Below are 23280 nucleotides of genomic sequence, written 5' to 3'. Positions count from 1 at the left end.
CCTAATGTAGGTCACATTGGTTTAGGCACAAGTAGCCTAAGTTAACACAAAGGTTAGCAACGAACTAGTAGCTACTTACCTAGCTCTGACCTCTGATTATGTAAAGGGATACAGTACGTAAGTTCTCGCAGATGGTGTTTCCGCGCACACAACCTCCAAGCCGGTGATGACAGGGGCTTGTCTCTGTCCCTTCAATCGATTGGCTGGTTCTTGAAACTAGGAGGTGTTTTTAAGCCATTTTAGGAGGTGTATTTTGTGTAGAGTTTTAGTCATCTCGCAATATGATCGGACTATATGTTCAGTGAAACAAGATCTCTGTAGCTTTAACAGATAAAATAAAAATGCATAGATGTGCTACATCCTTCGGTTTCATATACAAGTCAACTAACATTCGTGCTCCTTGGAGAAATATATGCTTTCAAAGTAGAACTTTGACAGGACAACTACAAACTCAACGACTTTCTTGTAAACATCTAAATGTTTCGATTCGGGAATTGAGAAGTTCTGCCGTGTTTGCCTCTTCGAGACAGATCGACAGAATATTACCTAGACATGATGAATTCGTCCAACGGCACATTGGACCCAATGCCAAAGAGAAAGGGGAGATGCTCTACGCTCTCGGACTTGAGGTGAGATAAATAAATACGCTCCAGTTTTGCGCTTAAGACGCATTTAATGTATTTTTTTGACTATCATATAGTAGAGGTTATGGCTTCCAGATGTGTATAATAATGTATTTTGTGGGCTTCATGGTGTTGTTTCCAGACTGTTGAGGAACTTATTGCAAAAACTGTCCCGTCCTCTATCCGTTTACAAAGAAGCTTGAAAATGGATGATCCGGTTTGTAAGTACTCTCCTTTTCATTACATTTTGGCGCCTTGTTGTGTGTGCTTTAATAGCGTAGCCATCCCTTTTAGGCTATTTAAATTACTGACCCATTTCTTTATTTATTTCTATTTTTAATAGGCTATTCATACAATAAAACAGGCCAGAATTTTGAGATTCAAAACAGGAAGACTCTGGATAAGACCGTTTGCTAAATTATTTAAATATAGGCTACTCTCAATGTGCACTTCATTAGATATTTAACTCATTCGAATAAAGTGATCAGTGAGTGTATAAATATAATATATAAATGTGTCATGGGTCGGCCTACATACATAGTAGTCCAGCTGGGGGCTGGTATTTGCTTAAAGCATGTCTGCCACTCACTGTCACCAGACCAGCCTATTATTATTATTATTATTATTATTATTATTATTATTATTATTATTATTATTTTGAGATTGAAGCCAAAATACGCTTGTGTCCTGATTGACAATTTCAGGACACAAGGGGTATTTTGGGTAACAGGGTGCGAATTACATAGAACTGACCTGAAACAATGTACCCATGGCAAGCTTATCCAGTCTCATCTTTAGTAATTAATTCCTTTGTCAGCATCCAGGCTTTCATTTAATGCCTGGATATCCTTATCTGCCTAGTTCCCCAAATGGGCTGCTTTCATTTGTTCATTTCTAAGGATTGTCTTCACAGTTTGTGTTTAGTATCAATATTTTTGTTTGGATTTAATTATATGACAACTTGGAGGATTTCAGTGCCTGTTTTTGAAATATGCTTATCACAAGTATGCAGACTCTTCAAAATATTATTTGGTGGTATGAATGGTGGAGTTTGTGCTTCATTAAACTGTTAATTGCTTGTTGTATCTATTAAAGTACTATGGTCTATCAAATATAGTTGGTTAATCGTGAAAGAATAAAAATGGGGGGGCATTTAAATATGCCAAGCAGGTGCATAAAATGTATTTATATATTGAACATTAATTGATAACAGGCACAGAAACAAGGACACACAGGTATTTAAAATGCAATGGCACAACACGGAAACATCTTCTTTCCAAAACAGGAAACAGCATGACGCCTCCAAAAGGAGAGGAAAAAGTTATGGGAGGGGTGTTATGGGACTGAAGACATTTTGTCCCATGTATTAGCAATGGCAGTTTTGAAAACCAGTGATTTGATTTCCCTTGTGTATTGATTGTGATTGCACATTGACTTGCTTTTGGTTGAGCCAAGCTGAATAGTGTTTTTTAGTTTTGGTAGTTTTTAGACTTAATCCTTAGTGCCCAATGGTATTTATTTTTGTCTTTATATTTTGTCCTTTATATAAACTAAACTAAATAAAACTACTAAATAAAATGGAGAGATTGGGTACAGTAATTGAGGAGTCAGTTTTGCAGATGATTGTCAATAATGTGGACACATTTGATCTATTTTAGACTCATGGTGATATGATAGACAGTGAAACTGAGGCTCAGTGCGGTTAGAGAATATGCTAAATGAACACTGTAAAATATTATTGATGAGGTTTGCTCCTTTGGTCTGCCAGGTGAGAATGAAATTCTGCATGTACTGCAAAGCATTGCCAGCCAGAACAAGGTGTGGAGGACCTACATTGGAATGGGCTATTACAACTGCTCTGTGCCAGCAGTTATACAGAGGAACCTGCTGGAGAACTCAGGATGGTCTGTATGTCACTCTTAAATAATACATGCTTGTAACTCATTAACAGGGTGTCACATACTATATTATAGCAATGCAGTTGCTTAAATCCATGCTATTTGCAGGCCTCCTTACTCTAGGACTAGACTCCACCTGTGCCTGTGACACTGGCCCTTCAACTTCAAAACCTAAGCTTAGATTAAATAACTATTTCATATCACAAGTCCGCCATCTGCTTCACAGTTGTGTTCAGATCAAAATTGATATCCTGGAAATTGACATTTGACAAAGCGCAATATTAATCTCCCTTCCGTTCCCCTCAGGGTGACCCAGTACACACCGTACCAGCCGGAGGTGGCCCAGGGACGTCTGGAGAGTCTGCTGAACTATCAAACCATGGTGTGCGACCTGACGGGCCTGGCGATGGCCAACGCCTCTCTTCTGGATGAAGGCACTGCTGCCGCTGAGGCTATGCAGCTGTGCCACAGGTGAGCTCCAGGAGGGTCAGATGGGGTCTCGTTTTAATATATTCCTAGTGATGTATGGCGTGGGGGGCAGCCTGTGGTGTAGTGGCTAAGGTATGTGCCTGGGATCCATAAGGTTGGTGATTCAAAACTTGGTGTAGCCATGATAAGATCCACACAGCTGGTGGGCCCTTGAGCAAGGCCCTTAACCCCACATTGCTCCCTGGGTGCTGCACAGTGGCTGTCCACTGCTCCTAAGTAACTAGGATGGGTAAAATGCAGAGGACAAATTACCCGACATGGTTCAATAAATTATATCTTCTTATTAATTTTTTGTTTGTCTGTACCCAGAAAAAACAAGAGAAGGACCTTCTATATTGACCCTCGCTGTCACCCGCAGACGATCGCTGTCGTGGAGACGAGAGCCAGGTATGTCTGGACCCTGGACGGCACCAAGCCCACTTTTGGTTTGATTTAACATTCACGCTTTTACACAAGCTTTAATATTGAATAGAAACATGGCACTGAAAGCTCACTGCTACGCCAACCACACCCATGTTGAAAGCAATGTGGGAGAACTTGGCACTGATCAATTAAGTTATATTTTTGCAGCATGAGTGTACTTGATGTTAATTATCTCTCTCTGACTGTTCTCATTGTTGTAACTTGTAGTACCTGTTGTAGTACACATGTCTCCAAATCCCAAGAACCATATATTCTACTACGTACTATTATATATGATGTAATATGACACTGTTATTACCAGTGGAATTTTAGGCATTCCTTCTTGTCCCTACCTCTGTCTATGATCGTTATGAGGATGTTACTGTACTCTCTCCCATATCTGTTACAATCTGTACATTCTAAATACAATTCCGAGGGAGTTGTATATCCCTCTGACCTTGAATAAAAAATTTTTTTTTAAATTGATGAAGCTAATATCAGTTCCCAGACCACGTCCAACCGTCAAAATGACAGATTATTCAAACACAGGACTTTTATTCAGGAGTGTTTTCAAGTGGTAATGAATGTATTATTTTGACAATGCTATTAGCTCAGCTACAGTATCACTTGCAAATATTTTGTTGCAAAGAACATAATTTGGCTATTTATGGGCTTATTTCTATTGATGCTGATTTCTAATCGGTTTATTGCAATCGTTGAGTTAATCGTTGAGACTGCCTTAAGCAAGCTGTCATATTTAGAATTCAGGATGGTATGATGCTCTCACAGTGGTGACACTCCGTTGAGGCATTGCTGGGGTGTTTTTTTGGCAGGTACATTGGTGTGAAGACTGAGCTGAAGTTGCCAGATGAGATGGATTTCAGTAAGAAGGATGTGAGTGGGGTACTCTTCCAATACCCAGACACAGAGGGCGGAATACACGACTTCACGGGACTGGTGGACCGTGCCCACAAAGCTGGGGTGAGACACAGTTAACAACCAAAAATATTTTCAATGTCTCTGAATGAGCTCATCTATTGGACCTGTTCAAGTGACACAATAAAGCCCTGTTCACTCATGGGGGGTAACAACAGCTACTTATATGGGCAGCGGCAAGAAAGGTTCATTTTATGACCAGCCGTGTATCAGTTTATGATGTACGTTTTTCTACTCAGTTCAGGTGGTTAAATCCTTCTTTCTCTCCTCTGGCTCTGAATCGGATTTCTTGTGGCTTCAAGCGTTCTGGGCCTTTAATTCTCTCCCAGGCTTCTCCTTACAGTGGCATTCGGCTGAGCTAATCCACGGGGTGCTTTGTTGAGCAGACCACGGTGACCTAGTTTAGGCGACATCTAATTTTTGGCTCATTTTCAGGGTGCCTGACTCTCTGTCCAGTTCCACCAGTACCCCCCCGGCCGAAGAGCGGGCTGCAACCTCATGCTCCTCTTATTTTTATAGAGCCCTGGCGTGGCCTGGGGTGGGCTTATTTTAAGGTTTGCTGATTCACTGGATTGGCTGGTCACAGGAGGGTGTGTTTGCGTGTTTATCCATGTGCGGTCAGCAGTCATTAGTCATTAGTCTGTCCTCTTGCATCATTGTGCTTGCTATATTTGTTTCCACAGCCGCTCACTCATACTTAGAAAAAGAAAATGTTGCACTTACATGACAAAGTCATGTCAACCGGTTCTAAACTGCTAGTTTAACTAAATAATATAAATTTGATGCCACTCAACTCATTTTTTTTGAGTGCACATTTGTTCACTGTAAAAGTTACTGCAAGGGTGTATACTGTCAGTTAGAAATTCATACTGAGCATTGCTCTTGCAATAGTGCTTGTCTTTTTACATTCAAAGCTTCAGTCATAGGGCTCTAACATGATATCACATGTTTTTCTCGCTGTACTCCAGCAGCCGGTTGCACCAGTATAACCTAAGTTCAAACGTAGGCATGGAATTTTAGCAGCCATAACTTCACCAACTTGCACCAACTGGTTTGATTTGATTAGGTAATAAGGAAACCTTGTTAGTCTATCAGCAGTTGTAGATTTGTTGTCAAATTACTGCGTTAGTTAGACCAGGTGTGTTGCATTTTCTGTTATTAGTTAGCCAATCTCGTGTGTTTTTCACCAGCCGCCGGCAGTTTCGCTCGGTTCTGTTATTCTGATTAGGTGATCAGAATCAGTTAGATACTTTGGACGCTGCAATTGTTATGATCATTTTTAGATCGCTAGTTTGCATTAGTAATTAGCAGTTTATATAGGCGTGCTCAGAGCGACGCTATATAACAGTGGAATTGTTTGCAATTCGGCAGAGAAGTCCTTTTTTTTCACTAGCCGTGTGTACTTGAAGACCTCCAGGGAACTTAAGTATTGTTTCTGTGTTTTTTGCGTGTGAGCAGTAGGTAATAAGGAAACCTTGTTAGTCTATCAGCTGTTCTAGATTTGTTGTCACTGCCACCTCCGCTGCCCTCTCATCCTCTGGCTGTGGGGGTGGCTCTGGCTTGCTGATCTCCCCTTCGTGGAAATTCTCTGCGATTTCCCTCACTGACCTATCCCTATCCACCATTGAATGCCACGCTGTCTCAATTACTCACCCTGTTAAACTTTATGTTGTCGTTGTTTATCGTCCTCCGGGAAGTTTCCTTGATGAGCTTGACACTCTACTCAGCTCATTCCCTGAGGATGGAACCCCACTTATCCTCCTGGGAGATTTCAACATCCACCTGGAAGCCTCCCAGTCTGTTGCCTTCTTACCACTACTTCACTCCTTTGACCTCTCTCTGCAGCACTCTCCCCCAACTCACAAGGCTGGAAACCTTCTCAACCTGATCTTTCTGAGGAACTGCTCCTCTTCTAACCCCACTGTTACCCCTTTACACAAGTCCGATCACCACTTAATTTCCTTCTCCATCCCCCTAGCCCCTCTGCCTCCCTCCCCTTCTCTCACCCCCACTGTTTCTGTCCGATGGAACCTCCGCTCTCTATCACCCTCCTCCCTTGCCCCCAGAGTCACCGCTTCCCTCCCTCCTCTTGAATCCTTCTCCAAACTACCCACTGATTCCGCATCTTCCGTGCTGCTTTCTTCTCTCTCCTCAGCCCTCAGTCCTCTCTGTCCTCTTGTCTCCAGGCCTGCTCGATCCTCCCCTCCCAGCCCATGGGTTTCTGACCTTCTACGTTCCTCCAGGCCCAGCCTACGTGCAGCTGAGAGAAAGTGGAGGAAATCAAAAGACTCATCGGACCTGTCTTCTTACCAGTCTCTCCTGGCGGAATTCTCCTCCGCTATCACCACTGCCAAAAGAAATTACTTCCAAACAAAAATCCAGAATTCCACTTCTAACCCTCGTCAACTGTTCTCCATTTTCTCCTCTCTCCTCAGCACACCTCCCCCACCATCTCAGTCCTCGCTCACTGCTGATGACTTTGCGGTATTTTTTGATGGGAAGGTTGCAGATATCCGCAGCACCTTCGCGACCACCACCACTTCTATGCCTGCCTCCATTTCTGTGTCTGCCCCCTGTTTCTCCTCTTTCTGTCCCCTTACAGATGCTGATGTGTCTCACCTCCTGCTCTCCCACCGCCCTACTACTTGTGCCCTGGACCCCATCCCCTCAAACCTCTTTCAGGCAATCACGCCTGACATCCTCCCGTTTGTCACCTCCCTTGTTAACTCCTCTCTGTCCTCTGGCTGCTTTCCCTCATCATTCAAGAGGGCTTACATCACCCCGCTCCTGAAGAAACCCACTCTTGACCCCTCCTGCATTCAAAACTACCGTCCGGTATCTCTCCTTCCTTTTCTATCCAAATCCATTGAACGAGCCGCCTCCAACCAACTCTCTTCCTTCCTCTCTCAGAATAACCTGCTGGACCCCCACCAGTCCGGCTTCAGACCTGGCCACTCAACTGAGACTGCACTCCTCTCTGTCAACGAGTCCCTTCAGGCTGCACGAGCAACCTCTCTCTCCTCTGTCCTGATCCTTCTTGACCTCTTTGCGGTGTTCGACACGGTCAACCACTCCATCCTCTTGGCCTCCCTGGCATCTACAGGGATCTGTGGCACAGCCTTAGAGTGGATCCAATCTTATCTCTCTGGCCAGTCCTCCCAGGTGTCCTGGGCTGGAGGAGTGTCAACCCCTCGCCCCCTTGTTACAGGAGTCCCCCAGGGCTCAGTCCTCGGACCCCTCCTCTTCTCCATCTACACAAGATCCCATGGCCCCGTTATCTCAGCTCATGGCATCTCCTATCATTGTTATGCCGATGACACCCAACTCTTTCTCTCCTTCCCTCCATCAGACACACAGGTGTCTACCCATATCTCCGCCTGCCTGAGAGACATCCAGAGCTGGATGGGCAACCACCATCTAAAGCTCAACCCAGGTAAAACGGAGGTGATCTTCATCCCTGCTTTAACCTCTCCCTTCTCTGATTTCTCCATCTCACTAGGGGATACCACAGTGACCTCATCCTCTAGTGCAAGAAACCTTGGAGTGGTGATGGACAACAGGCTATCCTTCTCCAAGAAGATTGCTACGGTGACCCGGGCGTGCAGGTTCTTCCTGTACAACATCCCGAGAATCCAACCCTTTCTCACCACCTACTCCACTCAGCTCCTTGTTCAAGCAATGGTCCTGTCCCACTTGGACTATTGCAATTCTCTGCTGGCTGGCCTTCCAGCATCTGCCATCAGACCCCTACAACTCATCCAGAATGCTGCAGCCTGTCTGGTATTCAATGTTCCCAGACATTCACATGTCACCCCCCTGCTCAGCAACCTCCACTGGCTGCCTGTTATGGCTCGCATCAAATTTAAAACTTTGGCGCTCGCATACCAGGCAGTTAAAGGATCAGCCCCTGTATATATTCAATCCCTTATAAAGACCTATACACCAACAAGACCCCTCCGTTCTGCCACTTCGTGCCGTCTGGCGCCTCCCCCTCGCCACACCTGCACTTCACGCTCACGACTGCTGTCTGTCCTGGTCCCACGGTGGTGGAATGACCTCCCGGTGGATGTCAGAACGGCAGAGTCTCTGACCTCCTTCAAGCGCAGACTGAAGACCCATCTCTTCAGGCTACACCTTTCCCTCCCCAACTCACAATCACCGTGATTAGCCTTCGACCGTAATGGCACTTATGTATAGATATCGTTACTTGTATAGGTATTGTTGTTTTTATTGGCTGTTGTATTGTTGTCTTCTAGCTGCCAACTGTGGTATGCTAGTTTGAAAGTTGATTGTACTCTTCAAGGGTTCTGAATTTCTGTATGTTTACACTAGGACTTGGAACAGTACTGTCCTCTCAGGTCCACTTTTGCACTTGTTCGTGTGTTTGATTTGCACTTTGTTGTACGTCGCTCTGGATAAGAGCGTCTGCTAAATGCCACGTAATGTAATGTAATGTAATGTAAATGTAATGGTTCCCAAAGCATGAAGCATGAAAAGCATACCTTGAGTCCAGACTTCAACGTTTCGTAGTTTGCTTATATTTAGCTTTCAGCTCTATATTTAAAAGGGAGCTGTATACCGGAAGTATCGTTCCCCATACATCCACTTTTCCCCATACATCCACTTGTGAAGGATTTAAGCGAAGCCATGGTGTCGCCCTTTAGGCTCTGGCGTGCTGTGCCACTGACCTGCTGGCCCTGTGCCTGCTGAGGCCTCCAGGCGAGTTCGGAGTCGACATCGCTCTGGGCAGCTCCCAGAGGTTTGGGGTTCCTCTCTGCTATGGTGGGCCTCACGCTGCCTTTTTCTCTGTAAAAGAGCAGCTGGTCAGGATGATGCCAGGAAGGATGGTCGGAGTCACCAGGTGAGCTTTCACAGATCTGTGGCATTGTCTTTTAGAGATTAACCTTGATCAGGCTGTATAACTAACTGGTCTACACACACATATTACACAAGGTCCTCCCCAACGAATGTAACAGAGGTGGTGCGACACTCTGGTCCCTCACTTGCACAACTGTATGAAAATAGCAGCCCGTGTCACCTGTATGTTGTTGCCTCTGTATCTACATGCAATCAGGGGAGAGACATACACTCAGTGAGCACTTTATTAGGTATTTATTTGTCTCATTTTTTATGCAATTTGGTTCAGAGATGCTCTTCTGCATACCACTGTTGTAATGTGTGGTTATATGCGTTACTATCACCTTCCGGTCAGCATTTGACCAGTCTGGCCCTTCTGCTCTGACCTCTCTCATTAACAACGCATTTTTGCCGGCAGAACTGCTGCTCACTGGATGTTATTTGTTTCTCACACCATTCTCTGTAAACTCTAAAGACTGTTGTGCCTGAAATTCCCAGGGGATCGGCAATTTCAATTTCTGTCTCGCGCTAACAATCACTCCACGGTAGGGGGGCCTGTAGCGTAGTGGTTAAGGTACATGACTGGGACCCGCAAGGTCGGTGGTTTGACTATCTACAAGTAATTGTAGCCACAATAAGATCCGCAGAGCCGTTGGGCCCTTGAGCAAGGCCCCTAACCCTGCATTGCTCCAGGGGAGGATTGTCTCTTGTTTAGTATAATCAACTGTAAGTCGCTTTGGATAAAAGTGTCAGCCAAATTACATATAATGTAAAGTCACTTAGATCACATTTCTTCCCCATTCTGACATTTGGTCTGAACAACAGCTGAACCTCTTGACCACATCTGCATGCTTTTTTGCATTTAGCTGCTGTCACATGATTGGCTGATTCAGTATTTGCATTAACAAGATGGTGTACAGGTCTACCAAATAAATTGCTCACTGAGTGTAGATTCAAGTGTCTAATTAAAGTATCACTGTGTACTTCCTCATTGCTGGACAGAAATCTTCTTTCTGTCAGCACGGGACTTGCGGTTGCGTACACGATATGAACAGAGCAATTACAGTCATGCTTTAGGCACTTTTATTGTGCAGAACTGAAATTCAAAATTCTTAGATGACTTGGTGTTAATGTGCCTAATTTTGTTGAGCAAGATATTATGGCCAGTTAGCCACCGTTTACATTTCATAATAAATGAAAAATGATTATATATCTTTATATCACATTTAGTGTTTTTCTACTGTACTGAAGCTCAAAACCAAGTTAGTACCTCTACACCTCTTACTGGGTACCTGTCTGGACAGCTACATTTTTTTACGTTTAGAAAATATGTCATAACCATTGAAGGGAGAGATTTCAGTTTCAGTTAATATGTAGTTTTCTGTTGTTTTTTGTACAGTAAATATATTTATTGTAGTCCTTCTATTATCTATTCAATGAAAATAAAATGTAAGATCACGTTGATCACTGGCTTCAACCCTTATTGTCAGAAGGCCCTTTGATGTTGCTTTTAATGCCCCAGAATGTTGGAAATTAGATTTAGGTGAAGTGAACATGGAAAACCCCCCCCCCCCCCCCCCCCCGCCCATTCCTCGAGCATTCTGGCATGAACCCTGGTACATGCTGTACTCAAGCAGAGGCAGTGCAGATGAGGCAATGTAAAGCAGAAGGGACATTTGATATCAGTTACCTTGAATGGTACATCACCATAGCCTGAAAGAGAAGATTTATTTATCGCATTAAAAATGTGTGATCTGAAACAATGTGTGCTGTTAAAATGTGTCTGTGGTTCGCAGCCGGCCTGAGGACAGGGGAGCTTGTTACTTCTTGTGTCTGCAGAATTCCTTACATTAGTGACGTTTCAAGGCCTCTTTGCGTTTTCTCTGTGCAGAGATGCCACGGGGAAGGAGGTCTATCGCCTGGCCCTGCAGACTAGAGAGCAGCACATACGCAGAGACAAAGCCACCAGCAACATCTGCACTGCTCAAGTATGGGTGTGTGTGTGTGTGTGTGTGTGTGTGTGTGTGTGTGTGCGTGTGTGCACGTATGTGTGTGCGTGTGTGTGTGTGCATGGGTGTGCTTGTGTGTGTGTGTGTGTGTGTGTGTGTGTGTGCGTGTGTGCACATGTGTGTGTGCATGCGTGTGTGTGTGTGTGCTGTTTTACTTCAGCATCTGATTGAACTACATTACTTTCTCAGAAAGTGCCGGTGATTCATTGTGGACAAACAAGTTATGTTACGTTTATCAAATGTCCTCCAGCCCATTGTCTGGTTCTGTCTATCTGTCAACAGGACCAAATAAATTGAAAGGATTACATAACAAACACATAAAATAATTAGTATCAGTGTTCAGGGCTTACCAAGTCTACACTAAAAACACTGTCAAAATTAGACAGCATCAAATCAGACCAAACCTGCCCCTTGAACCCGTTAATTATCACAACCAGACCTGACAGGATATACTCTTTGATATCATGTGTGATGTTGTGTGCTCTGCACATGATATGGTGACGTACATACATATGTCACTGCCATGGAATTTGTTGTTGTTGTTGTTGTTGTTGCCACCGTTGTTCCTATGAAATGTTTGTTGTTGTGGCTGCAGCTGCTGTTGTGAACATTGCTGTTGTTGTTTGATAATCTGTGCTACTACACCAGGAAGATAAATCTCATGTTTTAAATCTCATGACAAATAAAGTAACACTTAACTCTAACCCTAACCTTCAAAACAATGCACTGTTTATCACAGAATTGAGGCCTCCTCCTCCGCATTTTGGCAGAAAAAAGGATGTCACCGTATTTGAGTGTGATATATTTAAACAACACCTGTTTTCTATTTGCAATAATGCTTTTTTCCCTTAATGTCACACATTCTGGTGTGTACGGCAGGCTCTTCTTGCAAATATGGCTGCCATGTTTGGCGCATACCACGGTCCCGAAGGTCTCAGGCACATTGCTAATAGGACACACAGCGCGACCCTGATCTTGGCTGAAGGTACGTCTACACCTCCCATTCAGCTAATATACACTCACCAAGCACTTTATTAGGAACATTTTTACTTCATTACACCTACTTATTCATGTGATTATCTAATCAGCCAATTGTGTGGCAGCAATACAATGCATACAGTCATGAAGATACTCGTCAGGAGCTTCAGTTAATGTTCACATCAACCATCAGAATGGATAAAGAATGCGCTCTAAGTGACTTTGACCGTGGAATGATTGTTGGTGGCAGACAGGGTGATTTGAGTATCTCAGAAACTGCTGATCTCCTGGGATTTTCACGCACACTAGGCTCTAGAGTTTGCAAAGAATAGTGCAAAACAAAAAAATCCAAGTTTTGCAGACAGAAAGGCTTTGTTAATGAGAGACGTCAAAGGAGAATGGCCAAACTGGCCAAAGCCGACAGCAAGGTGACAGTAACGCAAATACCACACATTACAACAGTGGTATGCAGAAGAGCATCTCTCCGGATAGGCCAAAGCACTGAGTAGGTACCCTGCAATAGTTCAGTAATATTTGGACATTGGAACTCTGCTCTCAACTGTTTAAGTTTTATCGATGATGACTATCCCGATTCCCTTCATAATAAAACTATACATAAGGAGGAAATAACTTAGATAGATAGTTTAGCAACATGAGCATTGTGAAAGAAAAGTGATCAGGACACAATCAGTCAACGCCAGGGACTGGGTTTTACCAGAAGGTCATATGTCAGGAAGACGGATTGTGTTGCATTGTTTGTGGTCATCGTTTTCCCCTCTGCTCCCACAGGCCTGAAGCGAGCAGGGCACACCCTGCAGAACGAGGCGTTCTTCGACACTCTCAAGATCCACTGCGGCACCACGGCCCGGGACGTCCTGGAGAGAGCAAAGCAGAGGCAGATCAACCTGCGGGTCTACAGCGAAGACACGGTGAGCCTCTGCGCCGATGCTGATGGGAGTTTCTCACAAACACAATGATGAAGATGCAAACTACTGAATGTACTCGTTCAGTCCATAGACGGGCGGGTTAGGTTCATTGGAGAGCCTCGATTGCCCCTTGGTGTGCTCCTGCCGTTGCTCTTGACCACTGGCCTCAGAACTGGAGTTGGTCCCCGGGCGCTGCACTATGGCTGCCCACTGCTCCTCGGTAACTAGGAGCGGTCAAATGCAGAGGATGCATTTCATTGCCTTAGAAGGCAGCGCCAATAAATTAAATCTAATGTAATCTAATCTAAGATATTGGCCTCCGATATATTTAATCTGGTCCGTTGTTTATGTGAACACTTTCAAGACATTGTATAGACATGCCTCACATGGGCTGAATGGCCAATAACATTTGTGGCTTCCCCAGTTGGGCATATCTCTGGATGAGACTGTGACGGAGTGTGACTTGGACGATCTGCTGTGGGTGGTGGGGTGTGACTCCTCAGCCGTAAGTATGCTGATATAGGAGTGCGTTTTATCATTTGTTTTTATATTACTAGTCGGAAAATGTATGCATATGTAGACCAATGACCAAAATGTATTTACTATTATTATTTTTATTATTATCATTATTAGTATCACATTCTTATTATTATTATTATTATTATTATTATAGGGCAGTCTGTAGTGTAGTGGGTTAGGTACATGACTGGGACCTGTAAGGTTGGTGGTTCAATACCTGGTGCTAGCTGTTAGGCCCTTGAGCAAGGCCTTTAATACCACATTGCTTCTGGTGGGCCCCTGCTTAGTCTAATCAAGTCGCGTTGGTTAAAAGCGTCTGCTAAATATCATGTAATGTAATGTAACATGTATTAATAAATAATAACGATAAATGTATTATTATTTATGTTATTATACATGTAAAGCAGTGGGCGTTTATTTACAGGCCGGAGGTATGTGGTACCTCTTGGCCTGATTAAGTCTTATAAAACTCTTTTGATGTCATTTCCCAGGAACTGATTGCTGAGAAAATGAGCAGCAGTATAAAAGGCATTCTGGGAACTTCTTTCAAGAGGACCTCCACATACCTCTCACACCCAGTGTTCAACAGGTTTGCCAGAACTGACCCAGCCTGGGGAAAGTGTGGGAGCTTATTCTGTACATGTGGTGAATCACGTTCACACATTGATCCAGTTCAGTCAATTCACTTAATCTAATCCATCTACAATTTCGCCCCTTTCTTTTCGTCCTTCTTCATTCCATATTAATTGATTTTTTTTCATTTTCAATATCAATTGGCAATATAATCTGTGGGAAATGACTCAGTACAACCAGAATTTCAATTATGTAAAATTCTGTAAACCTTTTAGTGATTATGAAATGTTTCATGTGCAAAATCTTGAAACTCAGGAGGAAATAAAAAATATGAAAATAAAACATAAATAGAGTGACAGCCCCACACAACTTATATGAATATTATAAGTTATGAATAGTGTTTACAGAAATTTGGTAAGGCCTCTGGTTAGATTACCATTTGGTTGTGAAATATAACATTTAAATAAAAACCTTTCCAGACTGAGAACATTTTATACGTTCCAGAAAATCCCTTGGGAAGTAAAGATAATGTATCAGGCATCAGGGAAAGTGGAATGGTGTTCTGTGTGTGCTGGTAACGTCTGAACGCTTCTGTTTAATCTCATCCGCAGTTATAACTCTGAGACGAACATTGTTCGCTACATGAAGCGGCTGGAAAACAAAGACATTTCTCTTGTTCACAGCATGATCCCACTGGTGAATGACTCTCAGTTCACAATCATTTCAAATGAATCATGCTCCTGTTCATTTCTCCATTGTAATATTGCAGTGAGACATTCTCATTATTACTTTGATATTCTGAGGTGTGTTTCCCCTTGGAAAATGTCTGTTCAATATCTATGCTCATTTATTTCTCAAACCCAGGGTTCCTGCACAATGAAACTGAACAGTTCTGCTGAGCTTATGGTGAGTCGTTCGTTTCCCTCAATTGATGAACACTGCCGGTTTCAGTTTGATACAATTTGAATTTGAGCTTTTCCAGACACACCACACTGCTTAATGTGAGAAAGAACATTATTTTTGTGCTATATTATTAGTAGCGTGGAGTGTAATTGCCCGAATGATGTGCAGTCTCTCTCGTGTTATTTTGGTCTTTAAGTATTTGTTGTTCCCGCTGGAACAATTGACTCATGCCTGATATTTTCCATTTCTAACAGCCAATCACATGGAGGGAGTTTTCCAATATCCACCCCTTTGTACCTCTGGACCAGGCAGAGGGTTACCAGAAGCTTTTTCGACAACTAGAGAGAGATCTGTGTGAAATAACAGGATATGATGGTATATCCCTTCAGCCCAACAGGTCAGCTTTTCATTGAACACTAAGAATGATCACTTCTACATATCAACTGCAAAAAGTCATCAGTAACAAGAAACCTTATACAAAAGAAAATACTAAGGTACTATATAAAAAATACTTATTGTAAAGCTACTGGCTTCCAAGCAATTTTGCTGAGAAATTACATGGGTAATATTTCTCAAATTGATATAGTTAGCGTGAGAAATTGTTGAGATCTTCCAAATGTGACTGTCACACTCAGACTGTTTTTCTCCAGTTGCTATGCACGTCTATGTACACGTACACAGTATATATAGCGAATACCTCAGTGCAGTAACGGTATGTGATCTTGTTCTCCAGTGGGGCCCAGGGTGAATATGCTGGTCTCGCTGCGATAAAAACCTACCTGAACTCTAAAGGGGAGGCACACAGAACAGTGAGTACTGTGCAGACACGTGTTTTGAAATTCTGCCAAGCCATTACAAAACATCACAATGCTCATATTATTTTGCATCCTTTGTGATGTAAAAATAATTTAATTTAATGTTGGAGGGTGGGCTTCTACATTAAGAATGTGGTAAACAATACATTTCTCTGTAATTGCTGTTGGTTGGAGTTTAGTATTGGTAATGCCACATACACTCCATTTTGATTTCTGCACTGAGGAATAGTATTCAGTCTTTCTCCTTAATCTTCATCTGTACATGCTGGACCCCGCGTTTCAGCTAAACTTCTCAAACTGTCTACATTTTTAAATTAAAATGTAATTAGAATTACACTGCACATACCTGCAGTGCTTGTGCCCCTAATAAACCCAGCAAATACAATTTGCTGCCAATACGCCTGTGGTGCTTGGCACCCTCAAAATGTTTTCTAACTCAGTTCAGCATATATTTGCACCTTCAGCTGTCTCTTTGACGCTTAATATTTTGTAGGTTTGTCTGATCCCGAAGTCAGCCCATGGGACCAACCCAGCTAGTGCTCAGATGGCTGGGATGAACGTCCAGGTGGTGGAATCGGATCGGGGTGGCAGTATTGACATGGCTCACTTAAAGGCCACGGTAAGAGCTGCTAGTAATCTATTGAGAGTGTGGGAGCACTCATAGAAACATTGAGTTCATTTCAGTTCCTCAGATCAGCTCCAAATGCTCCAGCAGTATGCAGTAATGCATTTCACCTAAGAAGTGCTCTTCAGTCAAGCCTACAGTATTATTTTCTGCTTTACGGTATGGTACAATAAGACGGAAGGGGGAAGATCCATAAGCCCATAGCAGACCGTAACTAACGCATGCTCCACTCAGTTAACTGAAATTCATGGTTTGATAAATTATGTAAGACACACATGACAAAATGAAGTTCAGCTGGCAATGCTGAAACGTTGTAGATAAACCAAAATAGCGGTCTTTGGGGCTCAGTTATACAGTATGCATATCTTTCTGAACGATTTTCACATCTCAGGTGAAACTGGGAGGAAAAACTTGTCACTCAGATTTTAAAATATGTCTGCTTGCCATGAGAAAAATATGTTATTGTTTCCTCCTTGTTGCCTAAAAACAGCTATTTGTATTTGCTATGACAAATTCGATTTTTTATGATTTGCAAACGGGTGAAGAACGACCTGCTTATTGAAAGTTGGAAATTGTATGGCATGCATGTCTAATTATGACATAATTTATTCAATTCATTCTGCCAGCAACCCCGCAAATATAGCATGTGACAGGGAACTAAAAATGGTTTGGTTGAAGTGTGTGACACACCACGGGGAAGCAGATGTTTACTGCATTGTCTGTTCCCAGGTGGACAAACACAAGGATAACCTGGCAGCTATAATGGTCACTTACCCCTCAACCAGTGGCGTGTTCGAGGAGACTATCAGCGAGGTGTGTGCGCTCATCCACCAGCATGGGGGACAGGTGTACCTGGATGGGGCCAACATGAATGCGCAGGTGAGGACGACACTGGATATTAACTGGAATGGCTGTCACAATGAGCCGACATTAGCTCAGGAGGCAAGGGCAGTTGTCTGGCAGACGGAGGGTTGCCGGTTCGATCCCACCCTGGTTGTATCAAAGTGTCCCTGAGCAAGGCATGGCAACCAATCGCTGTTGGTGTGTGAGTGCTTGTATGAATGGGTGAATGAGAAGCAATTGTACAGCGCTTTGGATAAAGGTGCATAATTTCAGTATGAAAGTTCAATATGAAAGCTTAAGTGTACTTCTACATTTGGAAAGTTAAGTTTCCTCCTCTCAGAATACGACTCATGATTAGATCTCACATAAGCTTGAATACTGACAGGTTGGACTTCAGCTTTTCATAGCACCATTTGGGGCCTTTTTTTACAGCTGACATGTCATGACAATGACTAACCTTTATGTGTTTTTTTGTTCCCTTGCACAGGTAGGGTTTTGTCGTCCAGGAGATTATGGAGCAGACGTCTCCCATTTAAACCTGCACAAAACCTTCTGCATTCCCCATGGAGGTGGAGGCCCAGGCATGGGGCCCATTGGCGTGTGAGTTGCTACTTTCTCAGACTTAAACTATCCTTGGAGCAATTTGTCAAAAGTTCATCACAGTTGATGCCAGCATTGCATAAGTTTATTTGCCGAGTGTAACAGGTTTAACATATTTGAAGTTATAGCAGTTGAAGAAGAGCACAAACAATGTCAGGAGTTTCACGTGAATGCCAATTGTCGGCATCGATTGAATTTTCTTTTCCAGGAAGCAGCACCTTGTGCCTTTCCTGCCCAGCCACCCGGTTGTCACCCTGATGCCGGACAACTCTGCCACCTCCCAGGGCACCATCAGTGCAGCGCCTTGGGGCTCCAGTGCTATCCTGCCCATCTCCTGGGCCTACATCAAGGTAGCACACAAACCTCCCCGCTTTCATGGTGTGAAAGAAACTAGAGAAAAGACACATTAGATCTGCTACTTGTTTCAGTTCAAGCATTTGTTGAGTACACAGTGTTCGGTGATTGTGGGTATTATTTCTTACAGTCTCACGCTGTAAAATATTAAAATGTAGCAAACAGAAGATTATACAGTCCCCTCCAATGGTATTGGAACAGCAAGGTCAATTCCTTTGTTTTTGCTATACACTGAAGACAATTGAGTTTGAGGTCAAAAGATGTACATGAGATGACAGATCCGAATTTCAGCTTTTATTTCCTGGTATTTTTATCTAGATTTGTTAAACAAGTTTGAACATATCACCTTTTGTATCAGACCACCCAATTTGTAGGTGAGCAAAAGTATTGGAGAGCATTTAGGAGATTATATACCAATGAAATGCATCTAAACCATATGGCACTTGGACAGAATTAAATGTGACATTTTCTCCTTTCTTACATATTGTTGTGCAGCTTTAATATTGGTCTTGTTGCCTACATACAGATGATGGGGGCAGAGGGGCTGAGGCAAGCCACAGAAACAGCCATTCTGAATGCTAACTACATGGCCAAGAGGCTGGAGGGTCACTATAAAGTGCTTTTCAGAGGCGAGAGAGGTGAGCCGCTCCTCTTCTGACCTCCTCTGAAGCAGAATCAGGATGACAGCAAATGTTCAGTGTTCAGCTAACTTATCTCAATATTTGTTTTTTGGCTCATGAACGAAAGATTGGACGCATTTTGATTTAAAGTCAAATCAAAGTCAACGTGTGAAATGGACGCACTGGCATGCTGCATATGTAATGAATGTATGCATCTAGTTAAATGTTAAAATTAATCGCAAGTAATTAAAATGCATACTTACTAATGCGTTTAATTTATTTAATTATTTTAGAAAACCAAATCAAAGAAATGTCCAAATCTGTGGTTCAGTACTTCTCTGAGAGCAACAGATGTACTGCTTTTCTAATCAAAAGTAACTGCAACTTCCCCCTCAGAGCCAGAATGTTGAACACGAACGTTCTCAACCGCAAACAGTTGAACAGACGGGAATGCATTTCCCTGTCATGAAACCAAACTTTGTTTGTATAGGTTTTGTTGCTCATGAGTTCATCCTCGACATGAGACCCTTCAAGAAGACTGCAAATATTGAAGCTGTGGATGTGGCAAAGAGGCTGCAGGATTACGGTATATTCAGTTTTGAGTGTCTACTAACCACAACTGACTGCTATATACTGTGGTTGTTTTAGCAGTACATAAGTGTACAACTAACATATACGGTCACTGAGCACTTTATTAGGAACATTTTTACTTTATCACGCCTTCTTATTAATGCAATTATCTAATCAGCCAATTGTGTGGCAGCAGTGCAATGCATACAATCATGTAGATACGGGTCAGGAGCTTCCGTTAATGTTCACATCAACCAACTGAATTGGGAAAATTTTTTATCTAAGTGACTTTGACTGTTGAATGATTGTTGGTGGCAGACAGGGTGCTTTGAGTATTTCAGAAATGGCTGACATCCTGGGATTTTCACGCAAATTAGTCTCTAGTTTGCAAAGAATGGTGCAAAAAAACAAAAAAATCCAATGAGCAGCAGTTCTGCAGACAGAAAGGCCTTGTTAATAAGACACGTCAGAGGAGAATGGCCAGACTGGTTAAACCTGACAGGAAGGTGACAGTAATGCGGATAGGCTACAGCAGTAGAAGTCTAAAAATAAGTCTAATAAATACCTAATAAAGTGCTCACTGAGTGTATGTTCAGCAAAAAGTGCTGTTTGGACTTTTACCTTCTTTTGTAGGGTCCTTCTCCTGGTGGTGGAAGAATGTTTTTATGCTGATAGTGCTGGAGCAATTAACGCGCACCTCATTTAAAATTTCCATCTGGCAGATCACAGAGCCAGAATTCCATTTTTGGTTTTGTGCCCAGAACTGTCTGTCTTTTAGGTTACAAGCTTGTTTGAATAAGAACTGTGGTCGTAGGTCGGATTGCTTTCCAAACAGACCAATGTTTACCATATACATTCAGTGGCCACTTCATTAGGTATTTATTAGACTTATTTTTGGATTTATTGGTCTTCTGCTAGTGTAGCCCATCTACTTCAAGGTTCAACATGTTGTGTGTTCAGAGATGCTCTGAATACCACTGTCGTGTAACGTGGTTATTTAAGTTGCTGTCGCCTTCGTGCCAGCTTGAACCAGTCTGGCCATATTCCTCTGACCTCATTCATTAATGAGGCATTTTTCCCTCATTTTGAGGTATCTTGATTAACAAGGATCTACTGGTTGAATGTACACTTTGATTCTACATGCATAAATATTGTCCCAATGAAATGACGTTGACATTTTATGTAGTCAGATATTGCAGTTAGTAGATTTTGAGTATAGTGTCACCTCAATGCATTTACAGTAGGCATCTGCAAGTGGAGATGCATTTGGCCACAGGTTCAAACAGCATTGATGATAGGGCAACCTGTTGGATTGGTAGGGTCTTTACGTATTTTGGGCAAAATATACATAGTTTGTTGGGTAGGTTGTTATTTGAAAAGTTAGTTTCTTGATTTATTTTCGTTAAGATTGCCAGCTTGTCTGGAAAGGTGACCATCACACTGTCTGTCATATGTTGAACTTTTTGCTTACCCAGTATGCGCTACTGATAAGGAGTTGATGAGGATTTGAGTCAAAAGGTGAGCAGGTGCAATAGAACCAGCACTGGGGCAGCCTGTAGCCTAGCGACTTAAGGACCCGGAAGTTTGATGGTTCAAGCCACAATTAGATCCATGCAACTGCTGGGCCCTCGAGCAAGGCCCTTAACCCCACATTGCTTCAGGGGAGATTGTCCCCCTGCTTGGTCTAATCAACAGTAAGTTGCTTTGGATAAAAGCATCAGCTAGATAAGCTGTAATGTAATGTAATGCGACGCGCTCCTGCACCAGGCTTCCACGCCCCCACCGTGTCGTGGCCCGTGGCGGGCACCCTGATGGTGGAGCCCACGGAGTCCGAGGACAAGGCTGAGATGGACCGCTTCTGCGACGCCCTGGTGCAGATACGCCAGGAGATCGCCGACATCGAGGAGGGACGGATGGACGTGTCCGTCAACCCGCTGAAGGTGCAGACCCCCAGACACCCCTACGCTTCCTCCTCACACGAGCCTGTGCTTTAATAACACGATATTAAGAGCATTCTCAGATTCACGGAGAGAGTAGTGGCAGTTGGGTGGGAAATTCAAGTACAAATTGCTTTATTGTGAATGAAGCTATTGTTCGCATGCAGGTTATTTTTTGTGACGTTTTTGGGTAGGAAATAGGAGTTGCTATTTATGCCAATCCAACCCAACATGTACAGCATATAGGATAAAATGTGGGATGGAATATTTGACTATTATATTTTAATATAAAATGTTTTTTAATTATTTTAACCATTGTATACTATGGTTATTTGTTTTCACATCCGAAACAAAAGACACCGCACACCCATAGTGATTAACTTTTGTTTAAAATACTAATTGTTGGCTTGTTCAGTTAACTTCACAATGAATAAGCTTTTTTTTAAGTTAGGAACTTTCTGACAGTATCTAGAAATATTGTGTACGTGTGAGATAATTAACAAAATCTGAATTTTGGATGTTGTGTTCACTTATCTGTTAGCCTTACAGGCAGTGGGAAAGTGAGCCTTTGTGCCTTTGTGCTTGTTCCTCAGATGGCTCCTCACTCCCTGGCTTGCGTTGCCTCCTCTGGTTGGGACAGGCCCTACTCCAGGGAGTGTGCTGCCTTTCCCCTGGTGAGTCCCTCCCACAGACACAGCCGCCGGCTGCCTCAGCACAGCGGACTACAGCCCAGACAACCCTCCAAGCCACACTGCTAACATTTGAATAAATAATAATCATTTGTTATTTAGCTGACAGTTTAATCCAAAGCAACATACAGTTGATTAGACTAAGCAGGGGGTCATCCCCCCAGAGCAATGTGGGGTTAAGAGCCTTGCTCGAGGGCCCAACTGCTGTGTGGATGTTATCGTGGCAGTATCGGGGCTTGAACCACAAACCTTCCGGCTCCCAGTCATGTACCTTAGCCACTAGGCTACAGACATTGGATATCAGATTATTAGTGTGGGTTAAGTAATCGAGGATGAGGAGAATTCATGGGGCCTGCTCCACAAAGCAGGATTACGGAGTAAAAACCCGAACCCCCCCTAACAGGGACTGAAGTAAGAATAACTGTTCTGGGTTTCAGTCTGTGCAGTCATCTGCTTTGTCATGTTTTTGATCATCATTTTCAGAATTTATATTCCCTTTGTTTGTTTTTTTATGAGAACCAATGTAGCTACGTGCTCTTAAATTGCAGCCGTTCATCAAACCAGAAAGCAAGTTTTGGCCATCGATCTCCAGGATTGACGAAGTTTACGGCGACCAGAATCTCATGTGCACCTGTCCCCCGTTGGAAGCATATGAATCTCCTTTTGAAGAGAAGAGGGCCTCGTCGTGACATGACAGGGCTCATGCATTTTATGTACGTTTGCAGTTGTAGCGGTTAAAATCCAGCAGTGATAAAATTACCTTTCCTTCACAGTATGTGGTATGCATATCTTATCGTACATATTGTACCGTTGCCTTAGGATTTCACATTTCTGGATAATCTTTTTTTGTTGTTGTATGACAATCGCGTGCAATATTGCTCAAGTTTCAGCTCAGTGGTTTATTGGGAGGGGAAAAAAGTAAAACATTTTTTTTGAATGAATCAGGTTTATTCATCATGAGCAATGTATTAATGTTTGATAAAAAGCTATATAATACTTGGATATTAAAACGTGTATCAGCCAATATGTATTTTTTTTTTCTATGGCCCTCAATTAATTGTGCAAGCCATGAGGCAATGAATTCACATTAAAATCTCGCCAGGCTTATTGAAAA

The 23280-nt window shown here is 42.9% G+C and overlaps 1 protein-coding gene across 1 annotated transcript; it reads left to right on the top strand.

Moving 5' to 3' along the window:
* Positions 1-229: 229 nt before the first annotated feature.
* On the top strand, positions 230-23280 carry LOC133142017 (glycine dehydrogenase (decarboxylating), mitochondrial-like). The gene is made up of 25 exons (XM_061262929.1): positions 230-629; positions 766-844; positions 2392-2527; positions 2828-2992; positions 3320-3397; positions 4246-4393; positions 9013-9209; positions 11097-11193; positions 12094-12199; positions 12982-13121; positions 13543-13623; positions 14129-14226; positions 14822-14906; positions 15075-15116; positions 15368-15510; positions 15847-15922; positions 16422-16547; positions 17283-17432; positions 17884-17996; positions 18205-18346; positions 18877-18988; positions 19461-19556; positions 21308-21480; positions 22071-22151; positions 22715-23280. The coding sequence occupies exons 1-25, from the start codon at positions 342-344 to the stop codon at positions 22853-22855; spliced, it is 3093 nt and encodes a 1030-aa protein (XP_061118913.1). The 5' UTR covers positions 230-341; the 3' UTR covers positions 22856-23280.

Source organism: Conger conger, chromosome 12 (assembly GCF_963514075.1).
Source record: "Conger conger chromosome 12, fConCon1.1, whole genome shotgun sequence".
Classification (NCBI taxonomy): Eukaryota; Metazoa; Chordata; class Actinopteri; order Anguilliformes; family Congridae; genus Conger; species Conger conger.
This window is presented reverse-complemented; position numbering and strand designations above follow the sequence as displayed.